General features: G+C 36.2%; 1 protein-coding gene across 2 annotated transcripts in view; it reads right to left on the bottom strand.

Moving 5' to 3' along the window:
* The window catches only part of ror1 (receptor tyrosine kinase-like orphan receptor 1), a 254,783-nt gene that overhangs the window by 81,767 nt on the left and 146,884 nt on the right, over positions 1 to 26,132 (bottom strand). Inside the window, exon 2 of one of the 2 annotated variants that reach the window (XM_030132890.1) lies at positions 7,685 to 7,747. The exons of the other annotated variant lie outside the window; for it this stretch is intronic. Coding sequence (XP_029988750.1) covers positions 7,685 to 7,747 — 63 coding nt within the window. The remainder of the gene's footprint in view (positions 1 to 7,684; positions 7,748 to 26,132) is intronic. 2 annotated transcript variants of the gene reach the window in all.

Raw genomic sequence — 26,132 nt, forward strand, 5'->3', positions numbered from 1 at the left:
CCGGCTCTGATAGGAAAAAGTTTTGTAACACTCCCTAAAGTCGCAGGTCATCACCTTTCAAAACAGCGCACACACAATCTCCCACAGCCAAGCTGCGCATACACACATGCACACTAGTACAGATGAAGTCATACGGGTGATGCATTTGTTTTAATGAGGGTGTATGACAGTTTGTCTGGGCTTAATTCCGTGTGTGGGTGTGTGTTTTCGTTATGATTTGACGTCCCAACTATCAACACAAAGTCATAGGGATCGACTGGAAATTTATACCTGTACAGTATTATGACTGTCAGTGAAAATCAGTGCTGACTGTAATGTTGCAACACTCTATCAAATTAATATTTTTACTGATTCTGACTTTATTATTTAGAAGAAAGAAAAAAAAAACCTGTATGTAATAAACGAGAACAGGCCCTTAAACTCTTAAAACACAAGTGTGTCTACTGAGTCAGTTTATCACCGTCTCATTAGTTGAGTTGATGGAAAAGAAAATGGCTTTTGGAGCTGTGTGCCTGCACACTTCATTAGCTGTTATAATAACTGACAATAAAGCAGTGGGGAGCAGAGGGAGGGAAAGAAGAGACAAAAGCAGATGATGAGAGCAGAGGTGAAGAAGAGAAAGGGAGCTCTGAGTGATTTAGCTGCAAAGATGTCCTGCCAATGTCTGTGTAACAAAGCCACTCTGTATGTAATTGTCTCGTGGTGAGTGTTGTGGTATTTGGCACCAGGAGCGCTGTGAAACTCAAACCCTTGCTGCGGACTGTCCCTTTAATGTGGCAGGCGACTAAATGGTACCCTGTCATCAGCCTGCATACTCTCGCAGCGGTTTTGTACAATCAAACACTCACACGCAGGCACACATATGTAAACACACGCACACCCACACAACCGCAGCAAACACAAACTATACATGTTCGAAACTAGACATGTTACACAATACCTGGCGTTTGCCCAGATTCATTGTATTGTTCAACGCACGTGAGTCACCATTTCATGACATACATGGAAGTTAAAGCTGCGCTGTGTGGGCTCATCTCTGCAAGATAAAGACGGGCGAAACCTCAGTGGGTGCACCACAAACTAGACACACTCAGCAGAAACACTGAGGTGATGAGGCTGTAAGCTATTGGTGAAGGTGAATTTCAGTAACGCTACACTGTAAGACCGGATAGTTGAGTTTACTTAAAAAATCTCAGGTAACTCGTTGCTAGGGATGCACCGATGCCACTTTTTTCCAGACCGAGTACGAGTACCTACATTTGAGTACTTGCCGATACCGAGTAACGATACGAGTACTTAATAATACCATTCCAGTTCTTAGTTCCTTCTGGAAATGTGCTTTATTGTCATTGTCATTAGTCTGACAGGAAAAAAGTGCTGCTACTGACATTTATTGTGTTGGAATGAGCATTTCTCAATTAATCCATCAGGGGGTGCTGCTCTGAATTAACCATACTGGACAAATACCATGAAGAAGAGTAAAGTTTTTTGAGAAGAAGAAGAAGAAGAAAGTCAGTAATAACAAACATGGAGATGACAGAGGTAACACTAATGTGATACTAATATTGCAGCGTTTTCACTGGTAAGGTTTAAAAGCGAAGCTTCAGCAGGAAGAGAAAAGAGAAATGAGTGATAAGTTTCGTTTTCACTTCTGTTGGTGGCGGTCTGCACTGCTCCGTACACCCGCTGGTATTCTCATTCTGTTTACGCATCCGCGAGCACCTGGAAAACGGATGGAATGTACGCAGAGGACGGACAAAACACTCCGTCTGTATCTGTCTGTGTCTTTAACATTACTTGCAGTCAGCGTTACTTTTATGACCATCGTTTATTTTGAAAAATCTCCACACTCTTCACACTCCCCACACATTATTCCACCGCTGCGTACCTGCTGCACTGAACTGTGAATGTCACACAGCCATAAGTGGTATCGGTGCATTTGTATTGGGTGTCTTTTATGAGTACGAGTACGAGTACACACACTGAGTATCGGAGCCGATGCTGATACTCGTATCGGTATCGGTGCATCCCTACTCGTTGCCTTAAAAAATTTAAGTAACGAGTAATGAAAACTTGAGTGTATTAAACTTAAATGCTTGATTTGAATGGAATTGCCATTTTAAGTACAACACACTAAATGCCAAGTTAACTTAACTTAAAATTTGTTGCAATGTCATTTGCTTTGTATAATCATTAGACTTCATATCATCAGTTCATTGGACTCAATTCCAAGTTGATTTAAATTAAAATCTTTTGCAATATAAAGTGCTTTATTTGATTATTCAACTTAATATATTGTAGAATGGATGGAAGTTAATGAGGTTAGCTCCATGTCATTTGCCAGTATAGGAAGTGCTTTTAACTTAGCAAAGCCTTAAAATTTCCTTTGAACAAGAGCTATGTTAGATGAACAGTAAATCCATACCGGTAGTTTGTCCTATGGCTCACACTCAAGGTGCAGCTCTAAAAAAATACAAAAACAAACACAAAACGCTAGTAGTAGACACTCATGCTGGATGTGGCAGGGGAGGTGGAGAGGATACCACGCTCTACAGTATTTTGAATGTGATTGCAGTACCAGTTTTGGCCAAAATCCTACATACGGCACCTTTAACAAAACAATGTTATCAGTTAAAAAAAAAAAGACATGCATAGGGGACGGATTTTTTGTTTGTTTGTCTGATTGTTAGCAAGATAACTCAGAAAGTTATGGAAGGATTTGGATGAAATTTTCAGGAAATGTTGATACTGGCACAAGGAACAAATGATAAAATTTTGGTAGTGATCGGTGGTGGTAGTGGTGGTGGTGGTGGTGGTGGGGCTGATCTCCCTTGGTGGAGGTCTGCGCTCTCCGAGTGCTTTTCTAGTTGGTTACATTTTTTTATTTTATTTTATTCTATGGCCCTAGTTTTTGTGTCCTTAATAAGTCTTGAATGAATATCCCCACCCCTGATTTGAGCCCAATAATGAGCCTCTTTCAGCGTGGTAACATCCTGCTACTGATGCCTACTGATAGAGCCACGCTACCTGAATGCTGTCTTCTTGGTCAATCAAAACCATTCCCTGCCTGCAGACAAAACAAGTGGTGCAATCACCATCCATCCATCAGATAAGAAACAGATGTTAGCCGTGGCGCTGACTTTAAAATGACACACACAGATACAATAGCCTCAACACATGGCTACACAAACGCACGCACATGTCCAGTGTTTGTAGGATTTCATATTTCATGTAGTTATGGAAAAATAAAGCTGTCTCAAATGATTTGTATAGAACTACTCCCCGCTGTATTTATGACTTTTTAAACAACCTTGATTGGTCACCATAATCATTATCTTGACTAAACTGTTCAATCTTTGTCTAAAGCTACTGTCTTCATTCATGCCATGTGTTTAACAATGTCTGTTTTGTGTACACGCAATCTGTTGTGGGACGGATGTTGTGGGAGAGCTGGCTTCACAAGAGATAAATTAGGCAAACCAGACATAATGAGAGAGCAAAAATAAAGGTCAAGTTCAATGAAGGAAGTCAGATGCTGAGGAGCTTCCAAGGGAGGGTATCAGTTCTCCAAACCCAGGAGAAAATACACAGAGGGAGTGGGATCTGACGTGTGTGAGTAACAGAGACGAGAAAATATCAAGGAGAATTTACGTTAAAGAGGCTTTTATTGAAACTTTCTTACTTTTTTAGTGTTTTTTCCGGGTAAATGAACTATGTCCTCCATGTTTTTTTTTTTTGTTTTTTTTTTACTTGTCTCGCTATATTGTCCTCTATATACAGTGTGTTGACTGTCTTTTAATTTGGTTTATGTGGGTGCAGAAATAGTAGAAGCTCAATTTTCTTCCTTTTTTTTAGCATTTTCTCTGAATAAATGAACTACGTCTTCCATGTTTTGTTTTTTTTTTTACTTGTCTCGCTATATTCTCTTTTATGTGCAGTATGTTGACTGTCTTTTAATTTTGTTTATGTGAATGAAGAAATGAAAGAAGCTCAATTTTCTGCCTTTTTTAGCATTTTCTCTGAATAAATGAACTATGTCCTCAATGTTTTTTGTTTTATTTTTTACTTGTCTCGCTATATACTCCTTTATGTACAGTGTGTTGACTGTCTTTTAATTTGGTTTATGTGGGTGCAGAAATGGTAGAAGCTCAATTTTCTTCCTTTTTTTTTTTTTTAGCATTTTCTCTGAATAAATGAACTATGTCTTCCATGTTTTGTTTTTTTTTTTACTTGTCTCGCTATATTCTCTTTTATGTGCAGTATGTTGACTGTCTTTTAATTTGGTTTATGTGAATGAAGAAATGAAAGAAGCTCAGTTTTCTTCCTATTTTTCTTTAGCATTTTCTCTGAAGAAATGAACTATGTCCTCCATGTTTTTGTTTTTGTTTTTTTTTTTAACTTGTCTCGCTAAATTGTCCTTTATGCACAGTATGTTGACTGTTTTAATTTGGTTTATGTGGGTGCAGAAATGGTAGAGGCTCAATTTTCTTCCTTTTTTTTTTTTTTTTTTTTTTTAGCATTTTCTCTGAATAAATTAACTATGTCCTCCATGTTTTTTTTTTTTTTTTTTTTACATGTCTTGCTATATTCTCCTTTATGTAAAATATGTTGACTGTTTTAATTTGGTTTATGTGGATTCAGAAATGGTAGAAGCTCAATTTTCTTCCTTTTTTTTATTTTTTTTAATTTTTTTTAGCATTTTCTTTGAATAAATGAACTATGTCTTCCATGTTTTTCGTAACTTGTCTCACTACGTCCTCCTTTATGTACAGTATATTCACTGTCCTTTATTCGGGTTTGTGAGGAGGAAGAAGGAATAAAAGCTCAAGGCAATTTTCCTTACATTGTGGGATAACAAAGTGAATTTAGAGTCTTGATTTATTCCTACTTTTTTAAGTTTGACCTGCCAGTTCAGATTTTCTTCATTTCTAATTTAACTGAGTGAAATTATACTCAACCATTTTTGTAACATATCATTCTCATGACATTACATTTCATAATAAAAAAACCTATTAACATTTTTTTTCAACACTACAATATAGGACATTCTCTCACTCTCATTCGAATACATTTTTCACTATTTTTTGTATAAACAGAATCCAATGGAAAATGAATTACAACATATCCCTCTTTATGTAACATGTTACTGTTACATTAATCCTGTAGCAGTAGCAGATGAGCGGTAAATCATGGTTCAGTTTAACAGGCTGGTATCCCTTTGGCAGAGAGGTGTGAGGATCATTTAACTTGTCAAGTCACTTCCAATAATTTTGTACTTTATGTCTTTGTTAATGTGTGTAACTGTCAGTTTAAAAGATAATTTTTCAAGTCACGAAAGTCTCAGTTTGTGGTAAAACTGTTGAATTATTCTGCAAAAAGGTTTTTACAAAGAACTGGTTAAAGCAAAGCCCTCTACGACCACAGCAATGGCTCGAATTTTAGAGAAAATATGTACTATGGAAAAATTAACGTTTCACCTGATGATTAAGGGGGGGACTTTTAATCGAAGATGGAAGATATGGACCAGATTCAAGGACACTACTTGTTACCAGATCTGATCTTGTTGTTTTGTGCTCTGTTAACCCATAAAGACCTAGTGCTACATTTGTGGCACTTCTAAATGTATTTATTTTTTCTCTATATTTGACTTTTCTTAAATGATTTATCACCATTCATTATAATATTATCCTCTTTTTTGTGTTTTTTCAGTGTAAATCATGTATTTTCTGATATTTAATTCAATGATAATGTATATGTTCATAAAAGCTAAAATTAAAGTTAAGAGTTTTTATATCAAAACCAAAGAAAACTAAAGAAAACGTGACTTTTTCAGCAAAAATATCAATGACTGAATGTAAAAACAAGTGTCTCCATCCACTGTCATCGATCCAACTCCATGGGTTTTACTGGTGAATCAATGTTGTAGAAGATGACGGCGTTTTCACGTTCACTATGGAGCCTCTGAACGTCCAAATGGGTCATATCTGATGACCATGAAAAGATAAACTGCATTTTACACCAATTATTTACATGTATTATTAATAGGATTAATGGATGAACAGATATGAAACAGTTTAGATCAGTAGATGGTTTTGGTTGACGATAGATGTTTAGGTCTTCATGGGTTAAAGTTGTTACTGTGTTGTAAAAGTCTTTTAAAAATGTTAAAATAAAGAGTAAAAAACCAAAAAAAAAAACAAAATTGTGTTAAATGGAATTTTGCATTTTAAAACATTTCCCTGTGGTCTACATAAACTGTAAATGCTATACTTAGGTATGAATTCTTCATTAATTCAACTCCACAGGTCCATCTTCAAACATATTTCTGAGTAATGACACCAGAAAGGTTGTTTTGAGCGCTGGCCCTTTAAATGCAAATGAGCCACTTCACACCCCACCCCCTCCAGGCTGTTGACTGTGTTGCTTTGTCCCGTTCAGCCACGTATTTGTTAATACAACCAACAACTGAACATTTTTGGTAATCGGCTCAAAATGTGGACATATTTTCAGTTTTTATTACAACCGCTGCTGCTGATAAACAATTATGGTCTTGACCTTATATGTGCAAATGTCGTGATGTAAATAGTTATAGATGCAACAACTTAAGAAGGAATTAAAACGGGTTGTAGAAATCCACTTGATTTTTGCCAAAATGAATATAAAGATAGCTTTGCAGCACTTGGAAGGTTCAAATTCAAACGTCATGAACTATTAGGGTCCAAATACACAAATAAATGAACCAAAGACTAATAAAAGTGGGTTTAGCAAAATATGACCCCTTTAAAGAGTTGATAAGATATGAAAGGCAGAAACAGGAAGCTTTTAGTTAATATATAATATATAGGGCAAAGTTTAAGTCTTCTGAGAGCACATTTTGCCAACTTTTATTTAAGAGAGAAGTAAAAGTAGGTCAGTGAAAATTAGGGAAATGCAGTGCACCTGTGGCTGTATTTGCCACATGTTGAGTAGATCAATGTGTATTTTCTTCCATCAATTATCCTCTACAGTGGCTCGGGGTCTACAGTGCAATTTTTGTAACATCAGTCATTTTTAACACATCATCAAGTACAATTTTTGCAAACACACAGGGTTCACACACCATGTGTTGCATATATGTGTGTGTGGGTGTGTGTTAACATCCAGAGCAGTTGTGAGCTGTAATGATACTGTAGGAGTTGTCATGCTCTGAAAATAGGTTCTGCTTCATGTGTGTGCAGTGTAGGTTCTCATTTGCCCAGGTCATATGTCCAGTTTCCCTCCACCAGTTATTAGAAGTGAAGAAGTCTCTTGGATGTGAGACGAAACGTTTTCAAAAGAGCGAACCTAGTCCTTGTTTTTACCTTTCAGTACTCTTACTATTATTACTTTTTTTCTGATCAGTTCTCTATTTCACAAACATATATTTGTGTTTGTCTGTGCAATAACTGTTTTCATATGTTTTAGCTGTGTTTATGTTTTGTTTCTGTTTTTATTCATGTCTTTTTCTAATTCTGTGACTCAGGGAAACGCACAAGAATTCCAATGTACCTATACTGCGATGTATCTGTGCAAATGGCAAATAAAGTCTGTTCTATTCTGTTCTGTTCTATTCTATTCTATTCTATTCTATTCTATTCTATTCTATTCTATTCTATTCCAGTTGAACCTAGAAGAACTACCAAGAAAATTATGTGTGTGCAGTTACCATCACTGGACGTGTTCCATGAAGTGGCGGCGAGGACGCTGGGATCCTGAGGCAACTCAGACCCTGTAAATAACGGAAAAGGAGCAGAGTGTGAGCAGGTTTCAGACTCACAAACCGAATTATGCTTTAGTCAACGGCATGTAGCAAAGGGATACAAGTGGAGGTTAAAAGGTGCAAGTGAAAGAAGGGTGAGAAATGCAAACGTCACTCCAGACACACAACTTTCATCCAGACGAAGCCAGGATTTAAGCACATTTAGGATAAAATAGCATATGGGTCAGATCAGGTGGTGACGTAGGTGCAAAGTTGCTGTTCAATAACCTGATACTTTTTAACTAAATGACACAAATAAGATTATTTTATATTTCTGTGTAGGTATTAACAAGTATTTTAAAACGGTATGTGTGATCATTTGCCTGAGTTAGCTTTATTATGTGAAAATTACAAAAACGCAGCCACTGAAAAAGTACAGTTACTTTTCCTCAAAAGTGGATAACATGCTGTTCCTGTTCAACTGTTGTTCTAAATGGACATTGGTATTTTAGATAACATGTTTATCTACAAGACTGCCAATTTTTGTAGCAAAATATTGATTGTCTTATGAATTAGAGCGAAAAAACCCTCAGTTACGTAATCACAAGGCCCCTTGGTCATGTAGGCCTAATAGCCAACATCTAATGGAGGACTTAAATACTGAATAAAAATTCCCAAAACCTTGATCACTTTTATTTATTATGTATAAAAAATAAATATAACAATAACAAATATACTTTGTCATAATTTTGATAAAATAATGAACAATATACAGTAACAAAGCATCAAGCTTCCAACTATGCTTCATGTTTCAGATGTTTATCTTACAGCATGTGATTGGCTCACAGAGTTTTATAACCCTATAATGCAGGGCTCTCAAACTCATTTTTATTCAGGGGCCCCATTCAGCCAAATTTGATCTCAAGTGGGCCGGACCAATAAAATAATAACATAATAACCTATAAATACCAACAACTCCAATTTTTTGTCTTTGTTTTAGTGCAAAAAAACCCCATTAAATTATGAAAATACTTCTGTTTATAAATGATCCAAACAAAATAGATATGAATGACCTGAAAAAAATGAAATTTCTTCGGAAAAATAAGTGCAAATCTAACAATATTATGCCTCAACTTATCATTTATACATGTGCATTACAGACCAAATCTACAAAGACACTGTTGTTTGTCCATCAGTCTCCATGACAACTTTGACTTCAGTTTCTGTGGGTCCTGGAGTGACTTGTCAGCCCTATTTTTGCTCTGAAGTATCTGCCACAAAGACACTAAACACTGAGTAACAGGCAGAAAATTGTTAAAATTGTGCTTAATTTTCTTTAGACATTTCAGGTTGTTCATATTTGTTCAGATTATTCACATTTTATTATTACAGGATAATTTGTAAATGCAGGTATTTTCATAATTTAATGTTATTTTTTACACTAAAACAAAGACAAAAATTTGAAGTTGTCATTATTTACAGGCATAGTATAATGTTTTTTTCACACAGAAGAAAATATGGAGTCATTATTTTTTGTAGGTTTTTATGTTATTATTTTACTTGAAATCATATTGGTCTGTATGTGGAACCTGAACTAAAATGAGTTTGACAGCCTTGACTGTGGAATTTTTGCACTTTGCAAATTTACCCAACAGGCTGCATTGGAACCTTTGGTGGGCCGCATTTGACCCCCGGGCCACATGTTTGAGACCCCTGCTTTAATGGGTAACTGACTATTTTTGGTCATTTCCACATACATTACAAGACAGTGGCAGCAACAATTAAACTTGAGGAGAGTGAGTCAACAATCTCAGGTCCAATGTGGTCTACAGAGTCAGCAAATTAATTTTAGCAAAAAAAAAACATCTCCGTTTTGAATGTCTGGGGTCAGACTCGGCAGAAATTTGTGATGTTAAAATGGGGTCACGAGCCAAAAAAGGTTGGGAACCACTGCTGTAAACTAAAGAGGACAAATATAGAGAGGTTAAATGTTCCAGTCGCCTCTCTATGTTCGAATATGTATAAACACAAAGTTTTGAGAGGTTTGTGTGAATGCAAGAACACCATCAGTGAAAGTATGTAGGTTTTTTGGGTCAGATCAAAGGTTTGAATGTATTACAGGACGCCTATCAGCAAACCATGCAGACCTAATACTGAGTTATTACCAGCTGACGACAGAGCAGCCCGCTGTTTTTCATTACAGGAGAAAGGAGACAGAAAATGGGCTTCAGTGTGCACTTGGACAGGTCAGGAGGTGATCCCTGACAAATGAAAGCCTGTGCAGGACTAAGAGAGCGCACAGGACCGACACGGACAGAACCTGCAACAGTTTTATCTGCACTGATTATCTGGACACCGCTGAGCTGACAAACACTCAGCTCAGACACATTATTAAACGGTTGCAATAAGATGCAACACATCAGTGAGTTGTGTGTTTCCCTGTGTGTGTGTGTGTGTGTGTGTGTGTGTGTGTGTGTATTTGGTGATGAATGAACCAATGACAGGAAAACAACTAACATAGATATGATAATTCTGAAGTTTTCATTGGTTTTTACTCATATTTATTCTTCAAATTTGTGTTCTGATTTTGATTTAATTAAGTACTTGTAGTTTCACCTCTATTTTGATGAATTTCCCACAATTACCAATATTTTTTCAAGTAATAACTGATAAACTAATGCTAAGTGGAAGTTTCATTCACAAAACCTGAAAAGAGTAAAATGCCCTTTTCTTCTTTCATACTTTGATCATTGAGATTAAATAAACATGAAGGTGATTATACTTGAAAATCTATTGGTTTTACTTCATGATACAGTGTTACGGACATTTTTATTTGGATTTTTTATTTCATTTAACAAAATTATTTTTCACTGCTCACACCTGCATGCAATAACGATGCAAAAACAAATATCTGTAAAATCCTGTGAATAATCCACTCAGTTTGACAAGAGACATGAGACAACTTAATAAATAAAAGAATCAACCACTATTTTAATAATCAATAATCTGTTTAAGTAAGTTTTGAAGAAAAAAGTCAAAATTCTCAGATTCCAGCTTGAATTGTGAAGATGTTATCATTTTTGTTTCCGCTTCTATGAGAGTCAATTATAGTATATTTAGAATAAAATTGTGAACAGACTAAAGTTTTGTATTAATGGTCAGAAGGACCTCTTTACAGCAAAGTTTGGCAACGTGTTGGAGTATCTGGGAACGTAAAGTGCAACTGCCTGAAATGTTAGACCTAATAAGGACTTTTGAGATCATTGCTGTGGACATATTTTTGGATTTGCTTCATATTTCATACACCCTGTATATGTACTGTGCTGGGCCGTTGTAATTTTGAAAAAGTTCAATAAAAAAGAATGTTTAAAAAAAAAAACCCAAAAAAACCAAACTTTATTTTAAATATATTTTAACACTAGAATAAAATATACATTAGACTGTAAAACACAGAGTAGGGAAAAACATAATAAAAGGCAACATAATAAAAAACTGTGCTGGACGGGTATAATTTTGAAAATGTTCAATAAAAAGAATGTGAAAAAAAGGCTTGTGAACCAAACAAGAACTTTATAGACATCATCTTGGATTTTGAGAAACACTTTCCACTATTTTCTGACATTTGTTAGAGCAAACAATTAAATCACTCATGAAAAAACAGATTAATCAACAAATAAATATACTATTAATTGCAGCTCTGTTCATTAGTATAATTATACAACCTTTATTTTCAATATATAAAGACAAGCGCCTTACTTTTAACATTACAGAATAAAATATACTTTAGACTGTAAAATACAGAGTAATAAAAGGTATAACATAACTTTAAGATATAATAAGTGCATTCATTAAACTCCAAAACAGCGCTGTGTGTGGTGTGTTTGGTGACAGGGCTGTGAGGAGGGAAGGCGTGCAGTCAAATGGGCCCAGGCGCCTGACACAGGGTCATACTAATTGGGTGATAATGTGTTGTTTAACACGTGCTGTGTCAGGATGGTAACGGCTGTGTGGTGCTGCTTGTGAAATGAGCTGTGTTAATGAGCAGGGCTGTGGGCCTCTGCACCTGTTAGCGAGGGAGTCTGGAGCCTTGGCATCACACTCACAACAACAGGCTGGCAGATTTATGAGTTATGCTCAAGACCGTTACAAGAATGTAACAGCACCAGGGAGTGGACATGCGATATTTTGTTTTCTCTTTTATTGCTGTACCTTGTACTTTAACAACAACTACTACTACTGTAATATGTCTACCAGCCAGTTGTTATCTCCTCTGTAGAACATTTCATCCCACTGCTTATTATTGAACCTAAACAGTTTCCTGGTTTGTTTTTAAAGGCTCTTATTTTGGCTTCCCCAGGCCCCTAGGTGAGTCTACATTTACTCTGCATTCTGGGCTGATGGACTTTAAAACGCACTGATCTCTGTGGTTTACAAAAGAGAGAGGAGAAGGGAGGATGCAGCTCAGTAGCGCCACTAACATTCAGCTAAAAAAGAGCAGCCACAGAAGGAGGGAAGGTGTCTTGAGCCGCATTATGTATGTTATGACCCTGGGTCATAATTTGTCTATTTATCTGTATATGTATATATGTTTTCTGTTTAGTGTGTGTGTGTGTGTTCTCCCCCGTCCTGTATGTGTGCTGTGCCCGTTTGTGTCTGGTTTGTGTTGCAGGTTGCTGATTGGTGGAACAAGATTGCCCGGCCCCTTTAAAAATGGCCCTGGAGCTTCCGTTCGCTCTCTCTTGCCTCCTGCCCATTCTCAACCCTGTGTTCTGTGTGTGTGACCGTCAGTCTTGGTGGGTTCCTGTGACACTTCGATCGTTTATAGTCGTAAATAGTAAATTTGTAAATTGAACCTTTTCCCTGGTAGGGGAGGCCGGCTCTTTTGTTTTCCCGTTTTCTCCTGTTTTTTGGTTAGGAAGTTCAGGTTAGTTTTCTGTATTTTATTTCTTGCATTTATTTTGAGTAGGTAATTTTGTTTTGAACTGTACAGAAGATATTTTGTTTGTTGTTTTAGCCGCTCCCTCTCCTAACCCTTCTTTAGTTGGTAAAAAATAAACATTGTGAATTTTTAGTTTTGACTGACGTGTGTGCTTGGGAGCTGGGAGGGGACAAAAGTGAGCATATTATGTTCGCCCTGGTGAACCCCTAGGCCGGGGCGTAACATGTAATAAATTCCCATTATGTAATAAAAGTTCAAAATGTAATAAGAATGTCACGTCATCTTGTAATAAAGCCGCATTATGTAATAAGCTGACGCATTTTGTAATAAACTACGTCAACGCACTATATAGTACATTTTTTCACATTATGTAGTAAGTTATTACAATTTGAGAAATTTATTACAAAATACACTTGACACATTTTTGTTTAAAAAAAAAAAAAGTAATAACATGGTTCATTATGTAATAAAAATCCTAAATAATATAATTTCAGAGCAATTTAGAAGAAATTAGTCACAGGAGCTACAGGTAATGTAATCAGAACTTTAACCACACAGTTTTAAGATTAATTTAACACATTGTTTTTATATTGCCGTGTCAGTTGTGTCTGATACAGTACCTTATGATCTTGGAAAAATGTTCCTTGACACCCTAACCCTAACCCTCAGACTGAACAGCAAACATTTATTGTGTGTTTTATCGATTTATATCACAGAAATAAGCTCCAGTCCATTTTCCTGAAAATAAAAATGTGTCAAGTGCATTTTGTAATAAATTTCTCAAATTGTAATAACTTACTACATAATGTGAAAAAATTTACTATATAATGTGTTGACGTAGTTTATTACAAAATGTGTCAGTTTATTACATAATGCGGCTTTATTACAAGATGACGTGACATTCTTATTACATTTTAAACTTTTATTACATAATGGGAATTTATTACATAATGCAGCTCAACAAGGTGAACGATCAAGAGATTTATAGAAAAACTATGTAAGAGGCTCAGGTGTAAAGATCTAAGGTGTCATTTTAGTTAATATAGTAAAATAAATTTTACTCCTGCTGTACTTTATTCCTGCTCCTTTGCACACATGTACATATGTTTTTTAATAACTGTATAGTAGTATTTCATCATTATTTATCTATATACTTAGCACTTTACATTAGATTCTGCAATGAAATTTCATTCTGTATACACTTTGTGCATACCTGAATGACAATAAAGTTTGTCTACATCTAGGAAATATGCCTCATACAGACTGTTAGATTTCAGCAGTCCTAAGTTTATCAGCAGGTACACGGTGCAACATTATCCAGTAAACTACATAGGACATATATGCAGACTGTTTAATGATAAAATACACTGATTCTGAGGCTATAACGCAGGTAAATGTACGAGAACACAACATCATCAGTGCATATTGTCGACCTGTGTTGCTAGAGTTGCAAACAAGTAGCCAAGTCTTAGGCTCCAAAATGAAGCAAATGCAGAAGTATCTTAAAGTTGTCATACCCCCGATGACCACTAGGGGCAGCTTCAAAAAGCTCTCCCATACACTTAAATTGGACTTCTCCCTAAAAACACTAATTCAACTATTTTTTGGCAGGAGTCAATCTGGTGTCATCCATTTCATTTATAATCTGTAAATGTTCTGGTGGTTCATCTATTATTTTGTCCTCTGAGTTAGATCTCAGACAGACTTTCTGAGTTTCTGTTCATTTAATAAGATAATAATTAATTAATAATTCTCCTCTTCTGTAGTTTTGGCTACAGAAAGGAAAAAAAACCCCAAAACAAACACCCAGGCACCCAGGGCAGTATGGAGCTTTGTGAACAAGATTTCAACTTCCAACCATCCTCCAATATATTCAATTATTTGCTCATCAAACTGATCACATCTGACACGAACATCTTCCACTAATAAAACTGTAAAAGGACTTCTATTTAGTGCTTCATGACAGACACCATTTTACCAAACTAAACAACCAGCACTTAGCATTCTCTCACCTCTAACCCCTGAGGCACCCATTGTCCCACTTCTTTTGTTCAAATATGGTCACTTCTGGCTCCAAAAAGCCAACATGGCAACGGCCAAATGATGAACTTGAGACTTCAAAACATCAGTTCAGAAACCAATGGGTGATATCAAGACTCCTCCATCCATTAACATCTACGGTACAATGAAACAATGAAGCTAAACTAATGATAGAACTGTTAAAAAAGTGGAATTTATATGGAGAGTAAAACCTCCAAAGTCAAGGGGGAAGAGAAGAATGAGCATTTGGGCATGATTTGGGTTCAGAACAGACCAACATACAACAAAAATATGAGCATGATAAATGTTAAAGGTTAACTCAGTTTATTATCCCTATAGGGAAATTTAATGACTGCATTTTAGCCATCCTAATACATACACAATACCTTGGATTAGCATTAGCTATTAGCATTAGCACACATTGGGTATACAGTTGTCCCTCACTATAATGTGGTTCACCTTTCGCGCCCTCGCTGTTTTGCGGATTTTTTTTAGTGCAATTTTGCATGCTTTTTTTTTTTTTTTTTTGCACAGTGTATGAATGCACATTGTGTTCTGCGTCCTGATTGGCTAACAGAGAACCCGCGCATTGTGTTCTGCGTCCTGATTGGCTAAGGGACTGTAGACCATTGTCAATCAATCTCCTCCATGCCGTGTCTCCTGTACAGTACAGAATGGGTTTGTCTCGCGAAATTCCCATAAATGTTCGATCGCTAGCAGTGTGACTCTGAAGTGTTGTATGTTTGCAAGTTTTCTCCCCGACAAAACCCTCAATGTCGACGAAACGTTCTGCACCGACAAAGGCACCTGCAGTTGCACCCAAAAGGCAGAGGAAGATGCTAACCATCGCACAAAAAGTTGGACATCTGGACATGCTGAAGGAAGGTAGAAGTTACGTGGCTGTTTTTTAAAATCTACAAAGGTTTCATTCTCATTTCTCATTTGTTTGTTTATTTCGAGCATTCATGGAACACATGCAAATTGAACCCCCCCCCCCCCAAAAAAAAAAAAAAAAAATTCATTTATACCTGAAAAGGAGTGAGAAGAAGAAAAACTTATTTAATCCCACCCCTTTTCTCATCTTCAAATAACTTAACATAACTTTTAAATACTCACCCCTGTCCTTTGACTTTGAGCCAGAACAATGAACAAAATAGAACAAGGTTTGAACTTTGAGAGCGTTTGAACAAGAGAGAAATGTGAGAAAATGTTAATGCCTGTCTGAAAAAAGTCTATAAAGTGTGTGGTGTGGGGTTTTACAGCCTTAAAACACATATAATAATTGTAAAAAAAATAAAGCTGACTACTTCGCGGATTTCGCCTATTGTGGGTTATTTTTAAAACGTAACCCCCGCGATAAATGAGGGACCACTGTATTTAGCTACACAAACTTACATCTTTCATGCTGTCTTCCAATTGGTTAAGTAAATATAACTTAAAGCAGCATCTCATAATGTCAAACTAAATTTTGAATACTGCAAATTTAATCCCAGTTTTTAGCTGCAAGACTGAGAAAACGCCAATGTGTGAGCCTCCCCCATTGTGTGATTTTATTTTATTTTTTTTACAACTTTTTTTAAATCTTTTTTTTATATCAACAACATTGAGATCATTAAAGCATTTCTTACAAAAGTTGTGAGGACTTGCATTTTTTTTTTTTTTTTTTTTTTTCATGAGCCTTATGGTAACTCAGTGGTACAATCTGCAGATAAGACAGCTGTCCAGCCAATGTCCAATAAAAGGACTGGCTATTCACTCATTTTTTTCCCTTCCTTCCTTCCCTCCCTCCCTTTCTTTCGTTCTTTTCCACTTTATCTTCACTCTATTTGGGTCACATCTGTGTGTTCCCTTTCACTGAGAAAACATCTGAAATATCTGGGATGAATTGGAGAGTAATTTTGAGATTAGCTTTCTAACGATACTCTGTAACAGGGGGAAGCAATTGCATTACATCTATTTGTTAATGAGGGCCTAAAAATAGGTGCCTCCGCAGAGCTTGTGTCAGGTTAAATCAGTGGTTCTTGCAGTTGTGGTTCTGCCCATTGATTGGATCGTGATCATGATTCAGATCTTTCTCCATATGTTTAAAAAAAAAAAAAAAGCCTGTGTACTAAAAGGATCTTATTCTTCAAACATTAATCAATGAGAGATTGGAGGAATTGGTTTACACTATACAAAAACAGAGAAACAATATGTCAGATGTGTTTAATGTTTACATATATATACATATATACACATGTCGAACATTAATGCAATTAACACAGTTTATATTTGCATAAATATTAAATCAAGATGTGCATGAATCAGATCGAATCAAAGCTCATTTATCTTTTATGGCGCATATTGGAGATGAGGGAGTAAACAAGAGATCTCTCACATATGAGCTTCCTTATTCGTGAACTGTGGGTCAAATGGGCATAAGGAATTTCAGACACTTGAATGTAGCATTTTCTGAAAATCTCATTTCATTTTATCACCATCTGCGTGAGTCTGTCTCGTGCTGTCTCTCCAGCCAAGAATCGAGATGACTTTTAGCTGGTTGTCTACCGTTTCACATGACTTCCATTTTAACAGAAAGAAGTTACCTTCCTAGAACTCCACAGATACCATCTTTTCTCATTGGTTTTATATTAGAATGACGATTATCTCAACTGTGCCCAAATCTCTGGACTTAATTTCCTTTTAAGTAATTTCAGTGAAAAGCAATATAACCTGGATGTTAAAGTCATGCACATATTTTCCATAGCCTGTCAGTTGCGATATGTTAAAACATCACAGGCCGTTTTGGTACGGCAGTGAACACCCACCAAAAATTCTGGTCGTCTGACAAGTTTTATTAAAGGATCACTTTTCCCTCATGTCATATTTCATAAGACTTTTAATTGTAGAAGCTTCCTTTCATTTGATATCGAAAGCCTCTCAATTGCAATACAAGCAGCAAAAAACAGACTAAATGGTTAACATGAATGTGCCTCTGAGAAGTCCAGACATCAGAAAGTTCCATGAGAGCTGCCTCTGATCCCCATCCAGCTGTATTTGGCTGCTGATGATAAAAATCACACTGGGACATTTGCTTAACCCTTATAAGCCGAAGAATTTGGTGTGACTTTACTGTGACAGCAGCATATAGGAATTAGTGCAGAACCTCAAAATGTCAAGCCTGGGAATGGGGGGAAAAGAAGGGAAGTTCAGGGGGGGAAAAAAAAGGAAGGAGAAAGTGAGAAAAATGGAGCCTCAAAGGGTAAAAGCTGAACCAAATCAGAAATATTCAATTTGAGTGGTTATGCGTAGCAACTAATATGCTGTTATATGGTCCGGGGGGCTGTGTTTGGAGCCAGGGTGGTTGGTGTGGTGAGTCAGACTGATGTATGAGCTCTCCCGCTCTGTTATTAGGGCCTCTCCCAAGGTCCTCCCCTATCCCTATTAGCTGGAAAACTGACCTAACTCCGGGGTTATCTGGAAGTACAGCAAACCCACCACTTTCACAGTGCAGCTTTATCATATTTCTGCATTAATGAGGTGAAAGATAGATATGCATAAATGAGGAAACATCTGAAAACTTGATTCTCCGATTTAACCTCATCAGATCTTTTTTTTTTCCAGAAACTTTCTTTTTATTTACCGTATTTTCCGGACTATAAGCCGCTACTTTTTTCTCATGCTTTGAACGCTGCAGCTTATATCATATTTCTGCATTAATGAGGTGAAAGATAGATATGCATAAATGAGGAAACATCTGAAAACTTCCTTCTCCAGTTTAACTTCATCAGATCTTTTTTTTTTTCTAACTAGTAACTTTTTCTATTTATTTACCGTATTTTCCGGACTATAAGCTGCTACTTTTTCTCACACTTCGAACGCTGCGGTTTATATCCTATTTCTGCATTAATGAGGTGAAAGATAGATATGCATAAATGAGGAAACATCTGAAAACTTCCCTCTCCAGTTTAACTTCATCAGGTCTTTTTTTTTCCAGTTACTTTTTGTATTTATTTACCGTATTTTCCGGACTATAAACTGCTACTTTTTTCTCACGCTTTGAACGCTTTGAAAAGGCTTATATCATATTTCTGCGTTAATGAGGTGAAAGATAGATATGCATAAATGAGGAAACATCTGAAAACTTCCTTCTCCAATTTAACTTCATCAGATCTTTTTTTTTTCCATCCAGTTACTTTTTCTATTTATTTACCGTATTTTCTGGACTATAAGCTGCTACTTTTTCTCACACTTCGAACGCTGCGGCTTATATCATATTTCTGCATTAATGAGGTGAAAGATAGATATGCATAAATGAGGAAACATCTGAAAACTTCCTTTTCCAATTTAACTTCATCCGATCTTTTTTTTCCATCCAGTAACTTTTTCTATTTATTTACAGTATTTTCCGGACTATAAGCTGCTACTTTTTTCTCACGCTTTGAACCGTGCGGCTAATATCATATTTCTGCATTAATGAGGTGAAAGATAGATATGCATAAATGAGGAAACATCTGAAAACTTCCTTCTCCAGTTTAACTTCATCAGGTCTTTTTTTTTTTTCCAGTTACTTTTTGTATTTATTTACCTTATTTTCCGGACTATAAACTGCTACTTTTTTCTCACGCTTTGAACGCTTTGAAAAGGCTTATATCATATTTCTGCATTAATGAGGTGAAAGATAGATATGCATAAATGAAGAAACATCTGAAAACTTCCTTCTCCAATTTAACTTCATCAGATCTTTTTTTTTTTCCATCCAGTTACTTTTTCTTTTTATTTACTGTATTTTCCGGACTATAAGCTCCTACTTTTTTCTCACGCTTTGAACCGTGCGGCTAATATCATATTTCTGCATTAATGAGGTGAAAGATAGATATGCATAAATGAGGAAACATCTGAAAACTTCCTTTTCCAATTTAACTTCATCCGATCTTTTTTTTCCATCCAGTAACTTTTTCTATTTATTTACCGTATTTTCCGGACTATAAACTGCTACTTTTTTCTCACGCTTTGAACGCTTTGAAAAGGCTTATATCATATTTCTGCATTAATGAGGTGAAAGATAGATATGCATAAATGAGGAAACATCTGAAAACTTCCTTCTCCAATTTAACTTCATCAGAACTTTTTTTTTTTCCATCCAGTTACTTTTTCTATTTATTTACCGTATTTTCCGGACTATAAGCTCCTACTTTTTTCTCACGCTTTGAACGCTGCGGCTTATACAACGATGCGGCTCAAGTATAGATTTTTACGGGCTAACGGCCTCCAGGGGGCGCTCTAGCAGGAAGTGCAAAAATGAGACAGACAGGTGGGAGAGGTGATGCGAAGAGAATTTTTAACCCTTTCTTGCATAGTGGTCACTACAGTAGACAGCTATTCTTCAACTGTTCTCTTGTATATTCATGGATTTTGTTGTTTTAGTTCCATATCACCCAACACAGTGGACGATTATGCATCATCCCATACACTGACAGTTTGTCATGTCTTTTATGTATTGGGATTGTCTCTCTCAACCCACCATATAGTATTTTTTATTAGTAAGTTTTTATTTTTATTTTTATCAATTACTAGAAGTTCCAGGCGACCCAATTTGAATTCCAGGCAACTCCACATGGGGTCCCGACCCCAAGGTTGAGAAAAACTGAATTAAGCAATAATAAAAATCTCATTTATGCATCTCTGACATTTTTCTTTATTATTGATTGTTACTTATTATGTTAAATGCAGGTGTTACTCCTAAAAAATCTCCCTAAACCCTGCTCCAATTTCCCCTGCTAACCACAGTCTCATCCCCTTTTCCTACTTTTTGAGAGTTTTATATAGTGAGAGGAGTAAATCAAGCAGGTAATATCCTAAAGTAGCGTACATCCAGTTCCACATAGGGTTCCAACTGCTTTAATGAATTATTAGCACAATTAGACTCAACTGTGGAAAATGATAGGAAGTTACAGTGTGGCGAATGGATGATGATTTGAAAGAATAAAGGTTTTTGTTGCCAGGGGGAAGGAAAAAAATGGCGGACAGCGAATGAGAGAAGAAATATGAGGACAGACTGCACGAGAGAGTACAGCAACTGGAGATAAATGGAAGGACGAAGACATGGAAAATGGGAACGTACCAAAAAAGACAGAGAGAAATTCAACTAAAAGAGGGAGACTTCAGAATAAACTCACATTGAAGGGTTTTATGAAATATGGTTTTTAAAGACTGGGCCAGTCATACATGCGCGTAACAGACACTGAAGACAGATGGGACGTTTAAAGAAAAGAAAGTGAAGAGCCTGAGGGTAATCCTAATTGATTTCTAACCTGCTTCGTTTTTTGTACATTTGCCACGAGTTGCATTAATTTTGCTGATTAATTTAAAATTGCACCCATCAATCGTTAAAAAAAACACCACCGTATTGCCAAAGTAAAGTGTGATGAGGCAAGAAAAACATAGAACCACTTAATCCTGATTACTTAAACCATTTTATTTGAAGGTCAAACAAGTAGAAAGCACATGACTTACTCTATGCCAGCAATGACGGCACAGAAAATGGTGGTCCGGTTTGTTGGAGTTGTATGTATGCCAAAGGCTTTTGGGTAGAGCTGCATGATTTGGTGGGGAAAAAAAAAAAAAAATTCTCTTTTTGTTGGAAATATTGCAACTTGAGAATGCAGTCTTAATTTGAGCTTACTTGTTGGGTTGACAAGGAATATGCACAGGTTGCTAATTTTGACATTTGTATTCTTTCACCCTAAACATATAAACTTTTTGCATGTTTTACACAGAAGCTGTCTCTACTCAGTGTCACTGAACTCATGAGATCCCATTATTCTTCCAAAAATCTGGACTTTCAAATTATGACCTTTAACAATCAAAAAAACCTTTTGGTTCAAAATGTTTTTATTTTTTTTTTAAATCACTGAAAGCCCACGTGACCCTAGTGAGGATAAAGCGGGTTCTGAAAATGAATGAATGAATAAAAGCTACATTTTGTGTTGCATCGTTCACTTGTTTCCCTCTCAGATGAATTTTTTTTTTTTATTAGGAGACTACGATCTGAAATCCAATGGGGTTTTAACCCATAAAGACCCAGTGTTACTTTTGTGGCAGTTCCCAAATTAATTTTTCTCTTCATTTAACCTTTCTTAAGAGATTTATCACCATTTATTAAAATATTATCTTCTGTATTTTACATTTTTCACAATGAATAATGTATTATGTTATATTTAAAGCTGCGGGAGACTTTCATCACCAATTTTTCATCAAATCTGTAAAACTTGAGTCAAATCTTTAGTATCACGATCTGTAAGTCTTTCTGTGATTACTCACCTGAATCCCTTCCCTCACGGTGAACAATTTCAAAGTGTACTCCATCATAGACAAACCATTTGTTTACAAACAGAGCCGGTAGGTCACTTGGGCATCTTCGGAATTTTGTTGCGATGTGCATTGTGGGAAGCGGAGGTTTGCACAGCCGCCTAACAGTGGGAGCAGTAGTGCAACCATATGATATCATATGGTTGCAAAAAAACACAATGCAGAAACGGCTGGAGCTCCACTTCCCACAATGCACATCGCAACAAAATTCTGAAGACGCCCGGTCACATACCGGCTCCATTTGTAAACAACTGGTTTGTTTATGGTGGATGGCACTTTGAAACTGTTCACAGGGAAGAGATTCAGGTGAGTAATCACAGAAAGACCAGTGGATTTGTAATACTTAGGCTATGACTGGAGTTTTACAGATTTGATGAAAATTGGTGATGAAAGTCTCCCGCAGCTTTAATTTCCTATTTTGAATTTAGATGTTAATTTAACCTCAGAGTAAATCCAAAGGTTATTATATCAAAACAGAAAAAACTGAAGAAAAAAGTTACTTTTTCAGTAAACTGTATCATTAACTGAACATAAAATAAGTATCTCCATCCACTGTCACTAACTGTCACGCCATGAGTTTTAGAGGTGAATCAATGTTGTAGAAGATGACTGTGTTTCCACGGTAACTACGGAGCCTCTGAACATCCAAATGGGTCATATCTGATGATCATGAAAAGATGGCAAACTGCATTTTACACTAATTATTTACACGGACTGATAGGATTAGTGGATCAACAGGGATTAAACAGTTTATATCTTTTTTTTTCCTTTAAATTTTGTAAAATTTTTATTTCATTTTTTAAAATTTTATTTATTTTTAAATTTTTTATCAAACAGTTTATATCAGTAAATGATTTCAGTCGCCAATGGATGTTTGGGTCTTTATGGGTTAAAGACAGAGAAGAAAGCAGAGCTGAAGCAAAAAAGAAAAACAGAAGAGAATAATGATGTGTAGATCTGCATGTGAGTGCGTGCCTGTATCGCTGCACCTGCATGCGTCTGTCTGCAGGTGTTTGTTCCCAGGCTCAACTGGAGCGTATAGAAGAATAAAAGCAGGCCCAGTTCAGAGAATACATGTTCACCTGAGGACATCATGGACCAAAGAACACAGAAACTACTAACCCAGTCACTCACTTACTCTCCTTCTCTCTTGGTCTCTCAGTCACGCACACAAACGGAGTTCTGCAGTTACTCATACCTTCTGCTCTGTAACCTTATAAGACCACAATAAGGAGTGTGAGAGGGAGGGCTGAGGGTGGAAAGACATGAGCAGGTAGATGACAAGGCTCCCAACAACAGGAGCAAATAAGGGCTCAAGTTGCAACACACATTTGTCCTCCGCATAAAAAGAAGGCAGTCAAGAAGCCAAAACGTCACACAGAGTCCATTTGAGCGACTAATACTACTTGTTGACTCTAAAACATATTAGCGTCGCAGGAGAGCTACTTTAGATGAAACCTGAGTACACCGAGAATAATCTAAAGCTGACACAGACCGACAAGTGCTGAGAAGATTCTTTTAAACATCAGCTTGTCACTCCGCTGAAAATTATCTCGCAGCGACAGGCCGACACTGACATCTGTCACTACCCAGCATTCCTCAGTCCAATGTGCAGAGCGGGGCTGAACAGACGGCAGTGCGGTGTACAGTGCCGAGCAGAAGGAACGCTCCGCCGCTGAGGTTCCCTATGGACGACGCCGAGATGCCAATGTGGTGATCTTTGACATCTCTAGTGGTGACGTGCAAAACGAGACTTTCCATTCAGCCCGTGGAGGGGATTTTCTTGTCAGAGTCGCTACTAAAAGAAGAGTTAAACTGCGTCTTCTAAGTCTCTAACCAAGGTTATAATAGTTTTGGATTTTTTCATTATAGTTTAGTTTTATTTAGTTTTGACTTTTTTTTTCTCTAATTCGGTTAGTTTTAATTCGTTTTTAGAGCAGGTTTGCTAGTTTTTATTAGTTTTCGTTATTTTCTAAATGCTTAGTTTTAGTTTAGTTTTTTCATTTATTTTATTTTCTTCGCCGTTGTATTCAAATAAATCCCAGACAGAACTCTGCTGCTTTCGCCCAACTTTAGTCTCCATGTTTCCAGGTAGAGAGGGGACGAAAAGCTGACTCTAAGCCACATGTGACGAGAAGTGACGGACCGTTAAATATCATATGGTGCCAGCAGCTAAAATTGCTTGAGAGAAATAAATCGATTTCGTATCAATCCGACATTAACAAAGACGAAAATGAAGGGAATTTTATCCATAATTTTTATACGTTTTAGTTAGTTTTGTAAGCACGCAATACAGTTTCAGTTAGTTATGTTTTTTTCTTTTAATTCTAGTTTTTATTTATTTCAGTTAACGAAAATGTTTTTATAATTCTAGTTTTTGTCTTTTCTTTAGTTTTCGTTAATGATAATAACTTTCTCTCTAACACAACCAAGAGTTACACAGTATATGTAGGTGTATGGTGCTGTTTGAGAATGATCTGCAGGAATAGATTCTGGAACATTTTTAGATCACTTTAACCCTTAACCCATAAGTACCCGGTGTGACATTTGTGTCAGTTCCCAAATGAATTTTTCCTCTATATTTAACTGTCCTTAACTAGTTTATCATCATTTATTGTAAAATTATCCTCTGTTTATTGTTTTTTTTTTTTTAATTGGAAATCAGGTATTTTCCAACATTTAATTTACTAATCATGTAGATGTTCATAAAAGCTCAAAGTAAAGTTGAGGATTATTATATTAAAAATACAGAAAACTGAAGAAAAAATGACTTTTTCAGCAAAATCTATTATTAAGTGGACATAAACCAAGTGTCTCCATCCAATGTCATTGATCCAACTCCATGGATTTTACTGGTGAATCAGTGTCATGGAAGATGATGGTGTTTCCACGGTAACTGTGGAGCCTTTGAACATCCAAATGGGTCATATCTGATGACCATGAAAAGATGACAAACTGTATTTTACACCAATTATTTACATGGATTAGTGAATCAACAGGAATTACACAGTTTATATCAGTAGATGATTTTGGTAGAGGGTGGATGTTTGGGTCTTCATGGGTTAAAGACCTACAACTATTCTTCAAAATACATTTTTTCTCTATATTTAGCTTTTCCTAAGTGCTTTATCACCATTTATTATATTATTATCATCTACATTTTGCATTTAAAAAAAAATTAAAATCAAGCATTTTCATGTATTTAACTTTATGATACTGTAAATTCAAAAGTTTTAAAATCAACAATGAAAAAACTAAAGAAAAACTGACTTTTCCAACAACATTTTTTTTCTACCTGCCTTTCTTTTGCACTGGTGTGTTGTATATTGCTGCTGCGAACTGTTAAATTTCCCCATGTGGGATCAATAAAGTCTTATCTTAACTTACCTTAAAATGTATCATTACCTCACCATAAAAACAAGCGTCTACAACCACTGTTATTTATCAAACTGATGGCAGTGATGATAGTAGCGTTTCTACATTCACGACAAAGCATCTAAACGTCAAAATGAGTCATATCTGATTACGATTAAAAGCCGAAAAACTGTTTTTTTTTTTTGTTTGTTTTTTTTTAAAATCAATTTCAATGTATTGATCAGATTAGTGGGACAGAATTTATTAAACCTTTAAGATCAGCCAAGTTTTTAGTCCCTGGTGGCTGTTTAGGTCTTCAAGAGGTAAGAATATTTGTTCTTTTCTTGGTTAGTAAAATCATATCATTGTATATGGGTCAAAACACAGTAATGTCCCATCAGACAGCAAACTTTAATTGACTGCCATTCCAACATTTATTTCAATATAAAGTAGCTCCTTGTTTTGAATAATTCCTTATCGTCCAACTAATGCTGTGTTCCAGGCCAGTTTTTGAGCCCGTAAGTCACGACTTCAAACCACGACTCACGACTTTGTAACATTCCAGGTACGTCACGCCAAACTGCCTGAGTGCAAGGAATTGTGGGAGTTAGATGTAAACAAACCAGCATGGTGGACCGTACGTTAGGCTCATTTACAATCATTTCTATTGCCAAAGGTGTTTGCTCTTTGCTTATTTGAGGGAAACAGAGGAGTAAAAACCGCATTTGGTAT

The sequence above is a fragment of the Sphaeramia orbicularis genome, chromosome 4, assembly GCF_902148855.1.
Source record: "Sphaeramia orbicularis chromosome 4, fSphaOr1.1, whole genome shotgun sequence".
Classification (NCBI taxonomy): Eukaryota; Metazoa; Chordata; class Actinopteri; order Kurtiformes; family Apogonidae; genus Sphaeramia; species Sphaeramia orbicularis.